The sequence below is a fragment of the Bombina bombina genome, chromosome 11, assembly GCF_027579735.1.
Source record: "Bombina bombina isolate aBomBom1 chromosome 11, aBomBom1.pri, whole genome shotgun sequence".
NCBI lineage: Eukaryota > Metazoa > Chordata > Amphibia > Anura > Bombinatoridae > Bombina > Bombina bombina.
In genome coordinates this window covers 175,170,601-175,189,814 of record NC_069509.1, presented here as the reverse complement: position 1 = coordinate 175,189,814, position 19,214 = coordinate 175,170,601, and the positions used below count along the sequence as shown (strand labels likewise).

Here is a 19,214-nt window from a genome sequence, read left to right as displayed (position 1 = left end):
CAGATACACCCCTAAACTACAGATACACCCCTAAACTACAGATACACCGCTAAACTACAGATACACCCCTAAACTACAGATACACCCCTAAACTACAGAAACATCCCTAAACTACAGATACACCCCTAAACTACAGATACACCCCTAAACTACAGATACACCGCTAAACTACAGATACACCCCTAAACTACAGAAACATCCCTAAACTACAGATACACCCCTAAACTACAGATACACCCCTAAACTACAGATACACCCCTAAACTACAGATACATCCCTAAACTACAGATACACCACTAAACTACAGATACACCCCTAAACTACAGATACATCCCTAAACTACAGAAACATCCCTAAACTACAGATACACCCCTAAACTACAGATACACCCCTAAACTACAGATACACCCCTAAACTACAGATACATCCCTAAACTACAGATACACCGCTAAACTACAGATACACCCCTAAACTACAGATACATCCCTAAACTACAGATACACCGCTAAACTACAGATACATCCCTAAACTACAGATACACCCCTAAACTACAGATACACCGCTAAACTACAGATACACCCCTAAACTACAGATACATCACTAAACTACAGATACACCACTAAACTACAGATACATCCCTAAACTACAGATACATCCCTAAACTACAGATACACCCCTAAACTACAGATACACCCCTAAACTACAGATACACCGCTAAACTACAGATACACCCCTAAACTACAGATACATCCCTAAACTACAGATACACCGCTAAACTACAGATACACCCCTAAACTACAGATACACCCCTAAACTACAGATACACCCCTAAACTACAGATACACCGCTAAACTACAGATACACCGCTAAACTACAGATACACCGCTAAACTACAGATACATCCCTAAACTACAGATACACCCCTAAACTACAGATACATCCCTAAACTACAGATACATCCCTAAACTACAGATACACCCCTAAACTACAGATACACCGCTAAACTACAGATACATCCCTAAACTACAGATACACCCCTAAACTACAGATACACCCCTAAACTACAGATACACCGCTAAACTACAGATACACCGCTAAACTACAGATACACCGCTAAACTACAGATACACCCCTAAACTACAGATACACCCCTAAACTACAGATACATCCCTAAACTACAGATACATCCCTAAACTACAGATACACCCCTAAACTACAGATACATCCCTAAACTACAGATACATCCCTAAACTACAGATACACCCCTAAACTACAGATACACCGCTAAACTACAGATACATCCCTAAACTACAGATACACCACTAAACTACAGATACATCCCTAAACTACAGATACACTGCTAAACTACAGATACACCGCTAAACTACAGATACACCCCTAAACTACAGATACACCACTAAACTACAGATACACCCCTAAACTACAGATACACCCCTAAACTACAGATACACCCCTAAACTACAGATACACCACTAAACTACAGATACACCGCTAAACTACAGATACATCCCTAAACTACAGATACACCCCTAAACTACAGATACATCCCTAAACTACAGAAACATCCCTAAACTACAGATACACCCCTAAACTACAGATACACCCCTAAACTACAGATACACCCCTAAACTACAGATACATCCCTAAACTACAGATACACCGCTAAACTACAGATACACCCCTAAACTACAGATACATCCCTAAACTACAGATACATCCCTAAACTACAGATACACCGCTAAACTACAGATACATCCCTAAACTACAGATACACCCCTAAACTACAGATACACCGCTAAACTACAGATACACCCCTAAACTACAGATACATCACTAAACTACAGATACACCACTAAACTACAGATACATCCCTAAACTACAGATACATCCCTAAACTACAGATACACCCCTAAACTACAGATACACCCCTAAACTACAGATACACCGCTAAACTACAGATACACCCCTAAACTACAGATACATCCCTAAACTACAGATACACCGCTAAACTACAGATACACCCCTAAACTACAGATACACCCCTAAACTACAGATACACCCCTAAACTACAGATACACCGCTAAACTACAGATACACCGCTAAACTACAGATACACCGCTAAACTACAGATACATCCCTAAACTACAGATACACCCCTAAACTACAGATACATCCCTAAACTACAGATACATCCCTAAACTACAGATACACCCCTAAACTACAGATACACCGCTAAACTACAGATACATCCCTAAACTACAGATACACCCCTAAACTACAGATACACCCCTAAACTACAGATACACCGCTAAACTACAGATACACCCCTAAACTACAGATACACCCCTAAACTACAGATACATCCCTAAACTACAGATACACCCCTAAACTACAGATACATCCCTAAACTACAGATACATCCCTAAACTACAGATACACCCCTAAACTACAGATACACCGCTAAACTACAGATACATCCCTAAACTACAGATACACCACTAAACTACAGATACATCCCTAAACTACAGATACACTGCTAAACTACAGATACACCGCTAAACTACAGATACACCGCTAAACTACAGATACACCCCTAAACTACAGATACACCGCTAAACTACAGATACACTGCTAAACTACAGATACATCCCTAAACTACAGATACATCCCTAAACTACAGATACACCCCTAAACTACAGATACACCACTAAACTACAGATACACCCCTAAACTACAGATACACCCCTAAACTACAGATACACCCCTAAACTACAGATACACCACTAAACTACAGATACACCGCTAAACTACAGATACATCCCTAAACTACAGATACACCCCTAAACTACAGATACATCCCTAAACTACAGATACACCCCTAAACTACAGATACACCCCTAAACTACAGATACACCCCTAAACTACAGATACACCGCTAAACTACAGATACACCCCTAAACTACAGATACATCCCTAAACTACAGATACACCCCTAAACTACAGATACACCCCTAAACTACAGATACATCCCTAAACTACAGATACACCGCTAAACTACAGATACACCCCTAAACTACAGATACATCCCTAAAGAAAAAATCAAGGTTGGAAAATATTCTGACAAAAGTTTGCTATAATCACATGTATCTACTAAAAGTTAAATGATGGCCAATATATTTGAGCATTTTTATGTAACAACATAAATATCAATACGTTTCTACAAGTATCAAATATAATTAACAATTTTACAAGGCATGATTAATCAATATTTATCTGTTTATTTACAGTAGATTTAATGTTACATTTTGTGTGTCATGATTTAAACTGCCTAGGAATCTGCAGAGCTGGACACAGTAGATTGACATTCTATACAAAAGGGAACACTGAAATCCAGAACATCTGAGTAAGGCATGTCGTGCTCAGACAGTGATACAATTTCTCACTTATATACACAACTTTAAATATTGTTTTCTTTTAAATTAACACTATATCAACTTACACTAAAAAGCTCCTAAAACATTCGTAGGGACCGTTTAGAGGTTGACACAGTTATTTGATGATGCAAATCCCCAGACAAATTTAATTTCTGCATCCCAAATTATAACCATTCAGTTTTCCAAACAAAATAAAACTCACGTAAATTATTTCCAGAGGGTCTTGTCATGGTTTCATAGTGCTGCACATGAACTACAAGGTTCACATCTCTTTCCATGTGGTCTGTCGAGCAGTGACTCTGTTGTCGCATCACATCAGCAAGTGCCCTAGGGATGGGAGAAAAATTGTACACTCACATTAAAATGTTTGTGAGTACTATAGCCACAAGCAGCATATACAATACAAACCAACTCCAAAGTAAGATAATACGAGCATCTCTTTCAACCGCTGATTGAATAACATTCAGCCTCAAGGCATTGGATATCATTGCTTATAACAGAAACATTGATACAAAATGGTGTTGTTAAATCAGGGGAATCCTATAAAAAGTGACTTTTTATACTATGATAAATCTTTGCACTGATTTATTTGCCAGTGTATTTCCGTTCGTGTAGATACTGTTCTTGTTTATACAACTAGACCATACAAAGTTTATAAGCTAAGTTGGAGAGAAAAACTGGAGGATTGGGGAAATAAATGGGATCTAAAATGTAATATTTCCAAGAGAAAAATTATGCATATAGCATCCAAAAACCCAAAGCCCAATGATAGCCTCAATGGTACATTACTAACTGTAACTAAAGAGGAACTGGACTTTGGAATGATCCTATCAGATGATTTAGAATTTGGTAGACAACGCAGCAGTGCAGCCAGTAAGGCCAATCAAATACTTGGTTGCATTGAGAGTGATATTAGTAGCAAAAATAACACTTTACAGATCACTAGTTAGGCCTCATTTTGAATACTGTGTACAGTTCTGGAGACCATATCTCCATAAAGATATAAATATACTAGAAACTGTCCAAAAGAGGGCTACTAAATGGTACATGGTCTAAAATATAAAACATACAAAGAAAGACTCTATGATCTAAATAAGTATACTTTAGAGGAGAGTATATACAAAGGGACTTAATAAAGCAGAAGCTGAAAGCATTTTCCCAAAAATATAAATACCAAAACAAGGGGTCACAATATTAAGTTAGAGGGTAGCAGATTCAGAAGAAATGTGAGGAAGCATATTTTTTTTACAGAAAGGGTGGTGAATTTATGGAATAAACTTCCAATAGAGGTGGTAAACACAGGGACTGTAAAATAACTCAAAAATGCATGGAACATGAATAAGGATATCCTAAAAAAACAGTAACATATAATATGGGTAGAATTGATGGGTCTTTATTGCTATTTTTCTATGTTAAACTGATACATATAGGGGCCTATTTATTAATGTGCGAACGGACATGATCCGATATTGCGGATCATGTCCGCTGCACATCGATAAATGCCGACAGCATACGCTCTCGGCATCTATCATTGAACCAGCAGTTCTTGTGAACTGCTAGTGCAATACCTCCCCCTGCAGATTCGTGGCCAATCGGCCGCTAGCAGGGGGTGTGATTTCTGGCGATGTCTCTCTGCCGCCTCAGAGCAGACGGACAGGTTATGGAGCAGCGGTCATAACTTCTGTTTCCGGCGAGCCTTCGCGGGGCATCAAGCTCCCTTACAGAGCTTGATAAATATGCCCCATAGTATAAACTATAATGAGAAATGGGGGATATATATATGTAGGAATGCGAGGGAAAGATACAACATATAAAGAAGAAAGAGTGAGAGAGAGGAATTATGAATATTAAATTAGTAGGAGAAAATAGAAAAGCTAAGAAGAGAAGAGAAGGATAATAACAGAATAAATAAGAGATGTAAAAGAGAGGAATAGAATGTGAGACTGAAAGGGAACTAGAAAGTGAGAGTTAGTAACAGACCAAAAAGGTCTCAGGGTTTGAAATAGAATCACAATCATTTAAATGAAATCACCAATGGCATAGACACATCATTGGGGTTTCCAAGAACAAATCAGTTGACCATTATTCTTTGCTATTTTGGTGATAATCTGAAAGCATTGCTTAAAGGGAATCCGTATGATCCAGTGCTATATAACATACAGTTAGTAAATTCAAGAATATTCTTGATTTTAACCTGTTGGGTTCCAGGGATGACTGTATTATATTACTTGCAATGCATTGAAACCCTCTTAGGCAAAGGTTAATTAAAGGGACATGATACCCAAATGTGGAAGCACTAGAAAGTGCTGCAGCATAGATGTAAAAAGCTGACTAGAAAATATCACCTGAACAGAGTCTTTAAGCAGCCAATTAGGATGATAGTCCCAGGACTTGCAAGGGAAAGTGCATCTGTTATGTGCAGGCACAGTCATGTTATTTTTTACTCAGTTTAAGGAAGTTTATTATAAAATCTCACAAGATTTCAGCAAAATCTCATGAGATTACAACAAAGCATTGCTTGACCTCAACACTACTGAAGCTGATTGGCTGTTGCTGTTTTTGTTTGTTTGTTTTTTTCAACTTGCTTCTGGACAGCAACTGAAGTATAAATGTTCAGCACTTACTCTGGTGAACTGAAGATATTGGGGATAGTTATCAACGTGTCAACTTTCCTGCCTTCGCCGGCCCAATACGCCCGCCTAAGCTCGCATCGCTGCCGCGGACCTGACAAATTTTGCCTAAGTTATCAAATAAAGCTGTCAAAAAGCCGCGCACCAAGTACGGGGCGATGAGCAGAAGATTGTGAGAGTTATCACTCATCCAATCTCGCTGCTCTTCGGCTTTTTCCCAGCTTTATTGCTAGCCTGTCACTAAGCACCCACACTATCTACACTGTTCTACCCCCTATACCGGCGCCCCCGGAGCCCCCCGCAACTAAATAAAGTTATTAACCCCTAAACCGCCGCTCCTAGACCCTGCCGCAACTCTGATAAATGTATTAACCCCTAAACTGCCGCTCCTAGACCCTGCCGCAACTCTGATAAATGTATTAACCCCTAAACCGCCACTCCCGGACACCGCTGCCACCTACATTATACCTATTAACCCCTATCCTGCCCCCCCTATACCGTCGCCCTCTATAATAAAGTTATTAACCCCTATCCTGCTGATCCCGCACCTCGCCGCAACTAAATAAATAGTTTAACCCCTAAACCGCCGCTCCCAGACCCTGCCGCAACCTATATTAAATTTATTAACCCCTAATCTGCCCCCCCTACACCGTCACCACCTATAATAAATTTATTAACCCCTATCCTGCCCCCCACTACACCGCCGCCACTGTAATAAATTTATTAACCCCTAAACCTAAGTCTAACACTAACCCTAACACCCCCCCTAACTTAAATATTAATTAAATAAATCTAAATAATATTTCTATTATGAACTAAATTAATCCTATTTAAAACTAAATGCTTACCTTTAAAATAAACCCTAATATAGCTACAATATAAATAATAATTATATTGTAGCTATCTTAGGATTTATTTTTATTTTACAGGCAAATTTAAATTTATTTTAACTAGGTACAATAGCTATTAAATAGTTATTAATTATTTAATAGCTTACCTAGCTAAAATAAAGAGAAATTAACCTGTAAAATAAAAACTAACCTAAGTTACAATTACACCTAACACTACACTATACTTAAATAAATTAATCCTATTTAAAACTAAATACTTACCTTTAAAATAAACCCTAATATAGCTACAATATAAATAATAATTATATTGTAGCTGTCTTAGGATTTATTTTTATTTTACAGGTAACTTTGTATTTATTTTAGCTAGTTAGAATAGTTATTAAATAGTTATTAACTATTTAATAACTACCTAGCTAAAAGAAATACAAAATTACCTGTAAAATAAATCCTAACCTAAGTTACAATTAAACCTAACACCACACTATCATTAAATTAATTAAATAAATTACCTACAAATAACTACAATTAAATACAATTACATAAACTAACTAAAGTACAAAAAATAAAAAAAAGCTAAGTTACAAAAAATAAAAAAAAATAAGTTACAAACATTTTAAAAATATTACAACGGGGGCGGAGCCGGATCTTGAGCTGAGCAGACGCAGGTACATGGAGCTCCTGCTCAAATAACTCAACAAAAGCTGTTTTATCCTATTAAAATAATATTCCTGATCATAAAAAAGAACCAAGACACATCTGGGGACTTGACGGACTTTATTTGGAAGTAACTCGTGGAAAAACAGGACAATATTCATAGAGCTAATGAAGGCGAAGATACAACACTTGCTCCAAACAAGAAAAAGCAGCCTTCTCTGCACCAGAGCTCTCAATCCTGAGTTTCTAAAGTTCCTTACTCCTGAACTTTCCACTACAGCTTCTTTCTCATAGTTAGACCTGACCCTGTACATCTCCTATGAGAATGAATTCTCTAATTCTACAGGCCTTAGTGAAACTGAGGCGCCGCATGGATATACAGTTTAATATCCTCTCCCAAGAACTGTCTATCATCCGGGAGGATTCCTTTGAATCGGAGAAGAATCTTAATACTACACCCCTCCCGGTTACCTACCCACTCCAAAGTGACAAGATGGCAGATGAGAACAATCGAGACCTCTCCACACTAAAGCAACAACACCCCGTCAATCCCGATCCCACTATCACTAACTCGGCCTCTGTCCTGAAGCGGCCGATCAGGGCGGGAGCCGAAATTGACATGACTCTGCTCTACTTGCCTAAAGTTAACCCACCGGACTTACTGCCGTCAGCAGCCACGCAGCCTTCTCCTCCGATGTGGAGGTCTCATGAGATTTGGCGGGTTTGTCTGGATAGCGAAGGGAGGCCTTGTCTCTGGCCCGCGACACAGTTCAGTTGCCTACGGGATGCACTTCAGATAGAGCAGCTGTCAGGCGCTACGCAAACACCATGTCATGGCAGGTCAGCTCTGAAGAGCGGTATTGGCTAAACAAGGCATTCTCACAGGAGAGCCGAGTCTGCCAAGTGCGAGGTCTATCCTTGCCTGGACTTGCTAACTCCCGTCATAAGTACAAGTATTGATATTTCCTGTATTTGGATTTTGTTGACTCGGTTCTATTATAAACAAATGCTATTTCTGGGTCCAGCAGGAGCGGATGCTTTACTTCTATGACTTTGTAGCATACTGCTGTTTTACCCACAACATCATTTCAAGCTGTTTGACTTAAATCCCCTGTCAGGAATAATATGGTTTTTTTTTTTGTTTGTTTGTTTTTTCATGTCAATAGATTCAAATGTTAAATAGTTATGTAATTTTGTTATAACACTTTTGCATACTCTGTTGTTTATTTACTGAGACACTTTGGAAGATTATTAATTGTGATAGAAGAGACTTATAGTATAAAAGATACCCTTTGTTCATTGGGAGCGGATTATGTTTACACCCAGGGGGTCACACTACCTTGTTACTTCTAGAACAGGATAAAAAATAATGTTGAGGCCCCTAGCTACGTCATGAAGGTTATTTATGTAAATGGCAGACAGCACTGTATACACCGCACATAGCTATCTACACAACACAATTATTTGGCGGACTCTTTAATTACGTTAGCCCCCCTTTCTAGATGTCCTCTTCCCAACACATATTGACAGGGACAAATTCTACCATTCCCTAACTTAACAGGAATTTATTGAGAGCATTTAGATCTGCACATCCCAGCGACCTGCCCCCTTCAGGATAAAGCTCCAGAGGACAAGTAAAATATTAAGGAGTGCCATCTACCCATGCATTTTGCACTGCGCCAATTGTGACACTCTTTTTTTTTTTTTTTTTTTTTAAATTAAATTTTTTATTGAGATTCATCATATTATACAATAAACTTGATTCAGAAATATATAACTTTGTATATACACACATGTACATTAACGAAACATATCTTATGTCCTAATTATCTTAGATTCCTCCCGTACCGGGAGTGACTATATACACAAAAACGTGAGATAAGACACTTTTTCTGACTTCACCTCTTCCATACTTGAAATAATCCTTCCAAAAGGAAAGGCAAAAATCTACTTTACGTGCACTTGATTTTGACAAGGAGTAGAAAAAAAAGAACAAAAAGAAAACAAACAATCAATCTGTGTACCTCGACTGCCAGAAAATGCAGTGCTGCGGGGGAAGGGGAGAAGGGCGGCGGGGAAAGAAGGGGGAAAGAGAGAGGAGAAAAAAAAAAAAAAAAAAAGTTTCTGGTCAATGCACCCCCTGCTTACATTACCCTGAATCAGCAGACCCTCTCTGTTAGCCATGACCTAGGCAATATGCCGGATACCGTCAGATTTAAAAATGGTACTGCGTTCTGAAAAGGCTTTAGAAAATAACCCTGCTGCTCTGGTGACAATGAGCTGATCAGGCTTCCCCATTTTTTAAAGTAATTCTTAAACTGTTTTTCTGAATCAGCCTTAAGGTTCTGCCTCTCTACCAGCATCTGTGTTTTAATGATGTTGGTAACTTCCCTCAAACAGGGAGTTTCTCTTTGTCTCCATTTTTTGAAAAGTAGACTACGTGCTATCAGTATAACTAAATTGACCAACTGTCTGTCCCCCATAATGGCCGACTTTTTTAGAAAAAATATATGTTCTGCCTGTAGCTCTATTTTACCCTGAAGATGACAGTTTAACCAATACTGAGCTTTGGCCCAGTATTGCCTTACTTTTGGGCAACTCCAAATGCAGTGTAAAAGGTCTGCCCCTGCCCTTGTGCATTTAAAACAGCTCCCTGTCTTTGGCTCCGTCCATTTTGCCATTCTAGCTGGAGTCAAGTAGAAATTGTTTATGATTTTGCACTGTGACTCTCTCCAACTGATACTTGAAGTCGCCTCGGCCACAAGTTTAATACTTTCTAATATATCTTCTCCTTGTAGCCTTTCAAAATATTTAGTAAATTTTTCTTTGGCCAGGTTGATATGTTCCAAACCCTTATTTGTCAGAACTTTTTGATACCACCAGGCAATCGACCGTTTCCCTGCATGGTAGAGTTTTAGGCCCGGAGCTATTTGAGACCATCCCCAATCAGTTGCCACTTCTCTGTTGGCTCTTTCAATATAATGGCGTACCTGTAGGTATGCATAAAAATTATTGCTTGGGAGGTGATATTGTTCTACGAGGCTCTGAAAGGTACAGGTCTGGCCGTCCCTATCATTTTTTAACTGCGCAAAATAGCTTAGGCCTTTCTCCCTCCAGTCAAAAAATACTTTTTGGTTGAGACCTGATGGGAAATCCACACAACCGATGATCGGTAAATATGGAGACACCCGATATTCCTGTCCCACTAGAGAGCAGTATAGCTGCCACCCTCTAATAATATTAACAAATGTTAACATTCCGTCCACGTTCTGGGGCAGCTTCCTGTATGGGCAATGTAGCATGGCTAGCGGGCTGAAAGGTCTGATCAGCTCCACATCTAGATTGTAGTATGTAACATATTCTGATCTCGTCAGCCAATCTAATCCAAATTTGGCCAGGGCAATTAAATTGTAATGTCTGATATTTGGAATGGCGAACCCTGCATATATTTTGGAGTTGCTCATTTTATCCATAGAAATTCTTGGTCTCTTTTTCCCCCAAATAAAGGAGGAGCAAGCTTTATTGTATCTAGATATATCTTTCCTTGTAACGAGGAGGGGTAGGTTTTGCAGCAAAAATAGGATTTTAGGGAAAATAATTGTTTTGATAATCATACATCTGGCCGATATAGACAGAAAGAATAGGTTCCACTTATTAAAGTTAATTTGAATATTATCAAAGAATTCCTTGAAATTTAGTTGGTACCATTCCCTAGGGTTCCTTGTAATCTTAATTCCTAGGTAGTTAATGGCCTTCACTTCTCTAAAGATATGGTTACAGCTTTGCCTTGTTTTGTTAACCCATAATAGCTCTGATTTTTTAGGGTTAATTTTATACCCCGAGAAGGTACTATACTCTGTGATAATTTCCAGGACACATGGAATAGAGTTAACTGTATCTTGCAGGAATAAAAGTATGTCGTCCGCATATAGAGAAATGAGTAACGTCTCCCTGCCAATCTTGACTGGTTGTATAGCTTGCCGCAGGTATGCTGCCAAGGGTTCTAAAGCGAGATCGAATAGAAGAGGAGATAATGGGCAGCCCTGCCGAGTTCCTTTCTCTAAAGTAATGTGTTGTGTTAATTCCCCGTTCACTAGCAGCTGTGACCTTGGTTTCCTGTAGACCATTCTCACCAGATCGACCAGCCGGCCCGAGAACCCAAAGTTTTCAAGAGAGGTTATGAGATGATTCCATTCAATGGAATCAAAGGCTTTTTCAGCATCAATGGTAATTAACGCAAAATCTTTTTTAAGAATATTATAAGACTCCCTATTGCACTGCTGGCCGATCTGGTAAAAATGGTCCACCACTGTCAATACTCTTCTCATGTTCCGAACCGAGTTCCTATACGGGATGAAACCTGCCTGGTCTGTATGTATCAGTTTACCTATAACACTCTTCAATCTGTCAGCAATAATTGCCATCAATATTTTATAGTCCTGATTTAACAGGGAGATTGGACGGTAGGCTGATAACTCCTCTGGGTTTTTACCCTTCTTATATATCAGGGTGACGATTGAGTCTGAGAAATATGGGGATTTTAAAGCTTGTGATAGGAAGTAATCATTATATAAATTCTTTAATGTGGTGCCAATATTGGCTGATAGAGTTTTGTAGAATTCGATCGGGAGACCATCAGGGCCTGCTGCTTTTCCTGCTTTTGTCCTTTGTATTACTTTATCTATTTCTAGCTCTGTTATGGCCGCATTAATATGTTCTAGATCTACTGATGTTATTTTGGGTAGTTCGATTTTTTCCCAAAATTTTGCCTTAGCCCTTTCATCTATTCCGCTACTGGAGTATATGTTGTGAAAATACTTATAAAATGCTTCCCTGATCTCTGCGGGCTGCGTTATTACCTTGTTGCCATCTTTTATTGTTACTATGGTATTTTTCTTTTGTCTAAACTTGACTATTTTAACCAAATGTTTAGCTGAAACCCCCTGGTATCCTTGAAATTTGGACCTCGACTTAAGATCTTCCCCTGCCCATTTCTCTCTGAAAAAATCCTCTCTTTCATTTTTAGCGGAAATATATCTGCTCCATCTATCTTGATTCGATGATTGGAGGTATCTGTTGTATGCATTCCTAAGCTGGTTGGCCAGTTGTAACTCTCTTGCTTTCAATTTGCGTGTTAACTTAACCATGTATCCCTTAATTTCTCCGCGCATGACCGCTTTCCCTGCCTCCCAAAAGGTTTCAGTTTTGTTAATATATTCTTTATTCAGATCACAGTAATCTGACCATTTTAATTTTAACCAGTTAGTGAACTGAATATTATGACACATATAGGCAGGAAAATGAAACGAATTCCCCGGTCTTCTAACCCTCTTGTCTGGCCAGACCCGCATACTTATAATGGCATGATCAGATAACAATATCTCTGCTATTTGGGTTTCAACTTCAAGCTTAGCTATTTGCTGACTTATCAAAAATAGATCGATACGAGAAAAGCTCCTGTGTGCTTTAGATTCGCATGTATATACCCGCTCATCCGGGTGCTGCTGTCGCCAGATATCATTCAACTTTAATGTCTTGATGTAATTCCTAAAAAATTTGGCCTCTCTATTATTTGCTTGACGGCTGCTAATTCTGGACCTGTCCATCTCTGGGAATAACGTGAGATTCATATCTCCCGCTATTATCAAATTCTGTTCTAAGTGTGGTGTGATTTTCTGTTGGATCCTTTGCCAAAAGTTTTTCTCCAGTTTGTTTGGAGCATAGATGTTGCAAAAGGTCCAACAGACGTCCTCTATCCGCATCTGGAGGATCATGTACCTACCCTGCTGGTCGCACTCTTGTTTAAGTATTTTATAGTTAACCTTTTTGTTTATGATAATGGCCACCCCACACTTGCGCTTATTACATGAGGTAGCTATAATATCTGCCACCCAGTTGGCTTTTAATTTTACTATTTCATGATCCTTCAGATGCAGTTCCTGCAAAAAAATAATGTCCGCCTTCTCCCCTTTTAGCATTCTTAAAACATTTTTCCTTTTAATGGGGGAGGTTATGCCCCCCACATTCCATGACACTACCTTTAGCGGTTCTACCATTTTAGTCTAAAATAAGGGCCAAAAGAGAGAGAGAGAGAGAGAGAAAAAAAAAAAAAAAAAAAAAAGGAGAAAAAAAAAGAAGAGAGGGGCCGCCCATTCTCCCCCCCCCCCTTCCACAGTCTATTATAAGATTGCATATTTTATAATTCTGGTTCGTACTTCTTGCTTTTAATAACCTTACAACATACAACTTCCTTCTAGAGCATTTGGGATTCAAATACATTCTTATTACTTTATATAACCTTGTAGAATGAGAATACCCATTCAGACTTCAATGTTATTCTCTTGACAAAAGTCTTGTGCTTCTTTTACTGAGTCTAACACAGCTCTCCCTTCCATTGTTAACACTGTTATTTTGGCTGGATAAATCAGTGCGGCTTTAAGCCCCGCCCTGATCAACCCTGAGCAGAATGGGGCCATGACCCTCCTCTTTGCGGCTGTCTCGGCCGAAAAGTCCTGAAATAACAGGACTCTTTTCCCTTCAATTGTTAATGTTTGTAGTTTCCTATAGTGTTGCATAATACTAATTTTGTCCTGAAAATTCAAGTATCTAATTAAAACCATCCTGGGGCGTGTGTTTCCATCTGGGTGTGTCCTAGCACTTCCTACCCTATGCGCTCGTTCTACCTGGAATGTGTCCCTGTCTGCCTGGATCCCTAATAGCGTGGGTAGTGTGGTTGCTGCAAATTTCAGAAGGTCCTGGAACTCTCTACTCTCTGGGAGTCCTACTACCCTGACATTATTCCGGCGGGATCTGTCCTCCAGATCTTCCACCTTTAGCATAAGTACCTTAATTTTGTCTGTGTTTTCCTTCATTTTTATGTCTTGGATATTTAGTTTATCTTCAGCTTCTGAGACCCTCGACTCTATTTCTACCATTCTAACTGAAAACTGTCTGATCTCCTGTGATAAATCTGCAATATCCTTTTTTACTAGATCAAATTGCGGGAGTAAAAGATCCGCTAGTTGGTTTATGGTCATTTGTGTGTCTTGATTTGCAGCGGGACTTTCCAGGCTAACCTCAATGCCAGCTTCTTGACCTGTCCTCTGTTTCCTGTCTTTCCTTGGTGGCATGGCGGGGGACTTATTTTTTGAATTCGTCATGTATTTGTCCATCAGGACTGATAGGACCTATTCCTAAAGGTGGCTTAGAGTATATAAACTTTTATCAGGGATAGAAATAATCTGACTTTGTTCCTCCTTCCCCCTTCCCCTTCACAGCTACTTGGCTCTGTGTCCGTTTTGTACAACACCTCTGTGTTTTAATGCTACTTTACACTTTTCTTTCACCTCTTTGAATGCGTGCCAACCCACATGCGCTATTTACGTTTTAACCTGTGTGGGTCCCCAAATTATTACCTAACAACTACCTTACACGTCATAAAAATTCCAGTTAATGTGTCTGTGCTTGTCTTCTATGCAGTACTAGTGCCTTTTAAATTTTTAGAGAAAAACAGGAAAGAGTGAAGAGAAGAAAAAATGAAAAAGCACACAACAAAACAACAAAAAACAAAAAGAAAAAAGAAGGCTAAAAAAGGCAAAGCAGAGACAGAATTAATATGTCTGTTCTGCAATTTTTTGTGGGTGCCTATGTGTTTAAATTTGCCGGTGCGTTTATAGTGCGTACAGATATGTGATTGCCGTGTTATGCATTACTCTTCTTGCATTTAAGAGTTATATACATCAGAAAAAGGCAGAAAAGGAACCTACAAAGGATGCAGGCAGAAAGCCAGGAGGAGAGAGAAAAAGGAAGAAAACAACGTGTTTCTAGAATGCACCTCAAACTAGTGTACCCACCTTTCTGGCTTTCTATGCCTCTTTTATTTGTAGACTTGTGGGCTTGTGTACTTTAAAATATATGGACACAATAGGAAGAAGTCTAGAATTACTTCACCTGATTGAGAACCAGTAATGTTTATCTTATATATGCTCCACAATTACTGACTGATGAACCTATAGACGTGTAAATATTCTTGTGACCTCTATTGGTCTTTATACAGTTTAACCAATATTTGTCTTGTTGGTTATTCAGCGTGCCCTTATATGAACCTTAATCCTTTACATGTACATCCAAAAAAACAAAAACAAAATAACAGAAAACAGGAATAACAAAGGGATGCAAAAAAAAAAAAAAAAAAAAAAGGGAGAGTAGTAAAATGAAAAAGTAATAAAAAATAAAAAAGTAATTTCAGATCATACACCAATAGATAAACCAGTTCACAGGTTATACACAAACCCTGCAGGGGTATCACGAACAGATAATACTCAAAATCCTGTTCCGGGCTATAAACCCCTTATCAAAACTTTCCCTTTTGCCATATATTAGAGATAGTTGGCATGGAGAGAGAAAGAAAAAAGTGTTCTCCAGAGCAGTAAAGTTAGCTGTTCAATCCCAAGTCCGCACTCTGTTCTGCTAACAACTGGTAAGTTTACACTTATCTTGTAAAATCTGCTTACAGACTAGTCACTTTTTCGGGGGGATGCTATCTGGAGATCAAAAGTTCTGAACCCCGGGTTGGAGTGCACGTTTCTTAATAGACACAGCTCCAATAGGTCAGGGGGCTGCGTGTATTATCTACTTAATTCTATTTTTCAGGAGATGAGTCTGTGCCGCATATTTTAATTGGTCTTTCCAATGGCACCTTTGTTATCTTTTGACTACACAGAGGGTCCCTTCAGTTTGGGGGGAAACAAAAACCTTCAGCACTGGATCAACAAAAATATTCATATCAGCGGTTTGTGGCCATAAAGGAATGTTACTTACTTACCCCCCACTGTCTTCACGGCATCTGTGCTGTGCTTCTGTTCGTTGGCGTATCTCACTCTCTCAGGAGGGCCTCAGCCTATGCGTATTCCTTGCGGCCACGGCGTTCTAAGGCGACCAGGCGCCGACTCTCCACGAACTACCTGGCCCGCAAGTATGACGTCTGCTGTCTGTGCCGGCTTACGGAGGGGGGGTAAGAGGGTTCCGGACGCTGCTGATTCCGCAACACAAGTTCCTTCCCTTTGAAGGTAAGATCTGTGCCGCTTTCCTCCAAGGCTTTCTCCCGCTTACACTGTCCTCTGTACCGATGGCACCGGGTTCCCTGTCCCAGCTGGGACACCTCTCTCTCGGATCGGAGCACACCGCTGGCAGCTTTATTTCTGTGATGGTCCCGAACTCGGCTGTAGTAGGTCACTTGTCAGGTACTGTGTGATAGCCGGCGGGTCATGGCTGAACGCGGTGAGTCTCAGAGTCTATAACACGTCAGCTCTGTACTGCGGCTGAGTCCGGTCAGCCTAAAAAGGGAGTTATTGTGCTTCCTGGTGCCACTTTCCTTCCCCCAGGCAGGGTGTATCGTTTCCCCAACAATAGGGTTCAGTGGCTGGGAATCAGTTGGTTAGTTGCTCCGCAAACTGAGGAGCTGGAGCGCGCACTCCTACCTCGACGCTCCTCCCACAGGAAGTCAGTCTCCCCAATTGTGACACTCTATCATGACTTATTTCTCTCGCTGTTCACGCAAACCTCAGTCAAGCCACGGTAGATGTTCCCCTCCTTTAATTACTCTTACCTATATAAGATATTACTCTGTACATCATTTGGTGTTATATATGTAGTGGAACAAGCAAAATATATCTATGGGGAAAGCCCTCTATAAAGTACATAGTTTGTGTTCATGACTACTGGGCACACCTACCAAATCAGCGATTATAACTTAGTTATCATCCAGGGGATGTGAAATCACAATAGAGCGATTTACTTCTAGACTGGTAAATTAGTTAAGGCGCCCATACTTCAATATTCCTGTTCTATGTCATTTGCTATGTCATTCGCCTGTTCCCCACTACGTAACTCTCTCTAGGGTGCAAATAGAATCACCTGACCCTCCACTCCCCTCCTACAGATGCACATAACACATAAGAAGGTTAACTCAGCTCCCTATTTTAACTTTAATTCTCATTTCAATCACTTTTTTATTTGTTTATATAGAGTACATAGTCTCACAAATAAGACCATCCCACAGCTCTGTCACAGTCGGCTCCGCCCTCCTTGCTATTTCCCTCCCCTCCCCCTCCCCCTCCATAATTCGAGTGGCTCTTGCCCACTGATACACCTCTTCTTTCCCGCTCTCTATGACCTACTCTTGGTCATTTTTGATGCCAATTCCCCACATCAGGATAAGAATTCCCACTTTAAGACATGTCATAGATGTGGAGAACAGACTCCGATTATTAAAATAAAAAATGAAGTTCTACCTTAGTTTGCCCAAGCTTGAATTCGACACCTCTCTGGATATAGTATAGATACCCATTCATTGTAATAGGTCGTTTAATATTGTTACTGTTGTGTTTATCCTTGCAAGCTCTCATATTGAATTACTCTGAGTTTGGGGACAGCTACCCCATTATTAACTGTATAGATAACTTACATGCTGCAAAATTGTGTCTTTCTCTGAATATTAACTTTGTAAGTGGGCAAACTCTGCAGTCTATATTGTTTTGTTTTCCTTGTTGAAACTTCAATAAAAAATTATTATTAAAAAAAAAAAAAATATTACAACAATTTTAAGCTACTTACACCTAATCTAAGCCCCCTAATAAAATAACAAACCCCCCAAAATAAAAAAATGTCCTACCCTATTCTAAATTAAAAAAGTTCAAAGCTCTTTTACCTTACCAGCCCTTAAAAGGGCCATTTGTGGGGCATGCCCCAAAGAATTCAGCTCTTTTTCCTGTAAAAGAAAAATACAACCCCCCCCAACATTAAAACCCACCACCCACATACCCCTAATCTAACCCAAACCCCCCTTAAAATAACCTAACACTAATCCCCTGAAGATCATCCTACCTTGAGTCGTCTTCACTCAGCCGAGCAGCGATGGAACCGAAGAGGAGACCCGGACCGGCAGAAGTTATCCTCCAAGCGGCGCTGAAGAAATCTTCCATCCGATGAAGTGATCCTCCAAGCGGCGCTGAAGAAGTCTTCCGTCCGGGCGATGTCATCTTCCAAGCGGGGTCTTGAATCTTCATCCCGCCGACGTGGAACATCCTTCTTTACCGACGGACTACCGACGAATGAAGGCTCCTTTAAGGGATGTCATCCAAGATGGCGTCCCTTCAATTCCGATTGGCTGATAGGATTCTATCAGCCAATCGGAATTAAGGTAGGAAAAATCTGATTGGCTGATTGAATCAGCCAATCAGATTCAAGTTCAATCCGATTGGCTGATCCAATCAGCCAATCAGATTGAGCTCGCATTCGATCAGCCAATAGAATGCAAGCTCAATCTGATTGGCTGATTCCGATTAATTCCGATTGGCTGATAGAATCCTATCAGCCAATCGGAATTGAAGGGACGCCATCTTGGATGACATCACTTAAAGGAGCCTTCATTCGTCGGTAGTCCATCGGTAAAGAAGGATGTTCCTCGTCGACGGGATGAAGATTCAAGACCCCGCTTGGAAGATGACATCGCACGGATAGAAGACTTCTTCCTCAGCGCCTCTTGGAAGATGACATCGCCCGGACGGAAGACTTCTTCAGCGCCGCTTGGAGGATCACTTCATCGGATGGAAGATTTCTTCAGC

General features: G+C 39.9%; 1 protein-coding gene across 1 annotated transcript in view; it reads right to left on the bottom strand.

The window, feature by feature from the left end:
* Positions 1–19,214, bottom strand: part of SHISA9 (shisa family member 9) — a 600,301-nt gene that overhangs the window by 366,674 nt on the left and 214,413 nt on the right. The window contains exon 2 of the mRNA XM_053694408.1: positions 3,658–3,782. Coding sequence (XP_053550383.1) covers positions 3,658–3,782 — 125 coding nt within the window. The remainder of the gene's footprint in view (positions 1–3,657; positions 3,783–19,214) is intronic.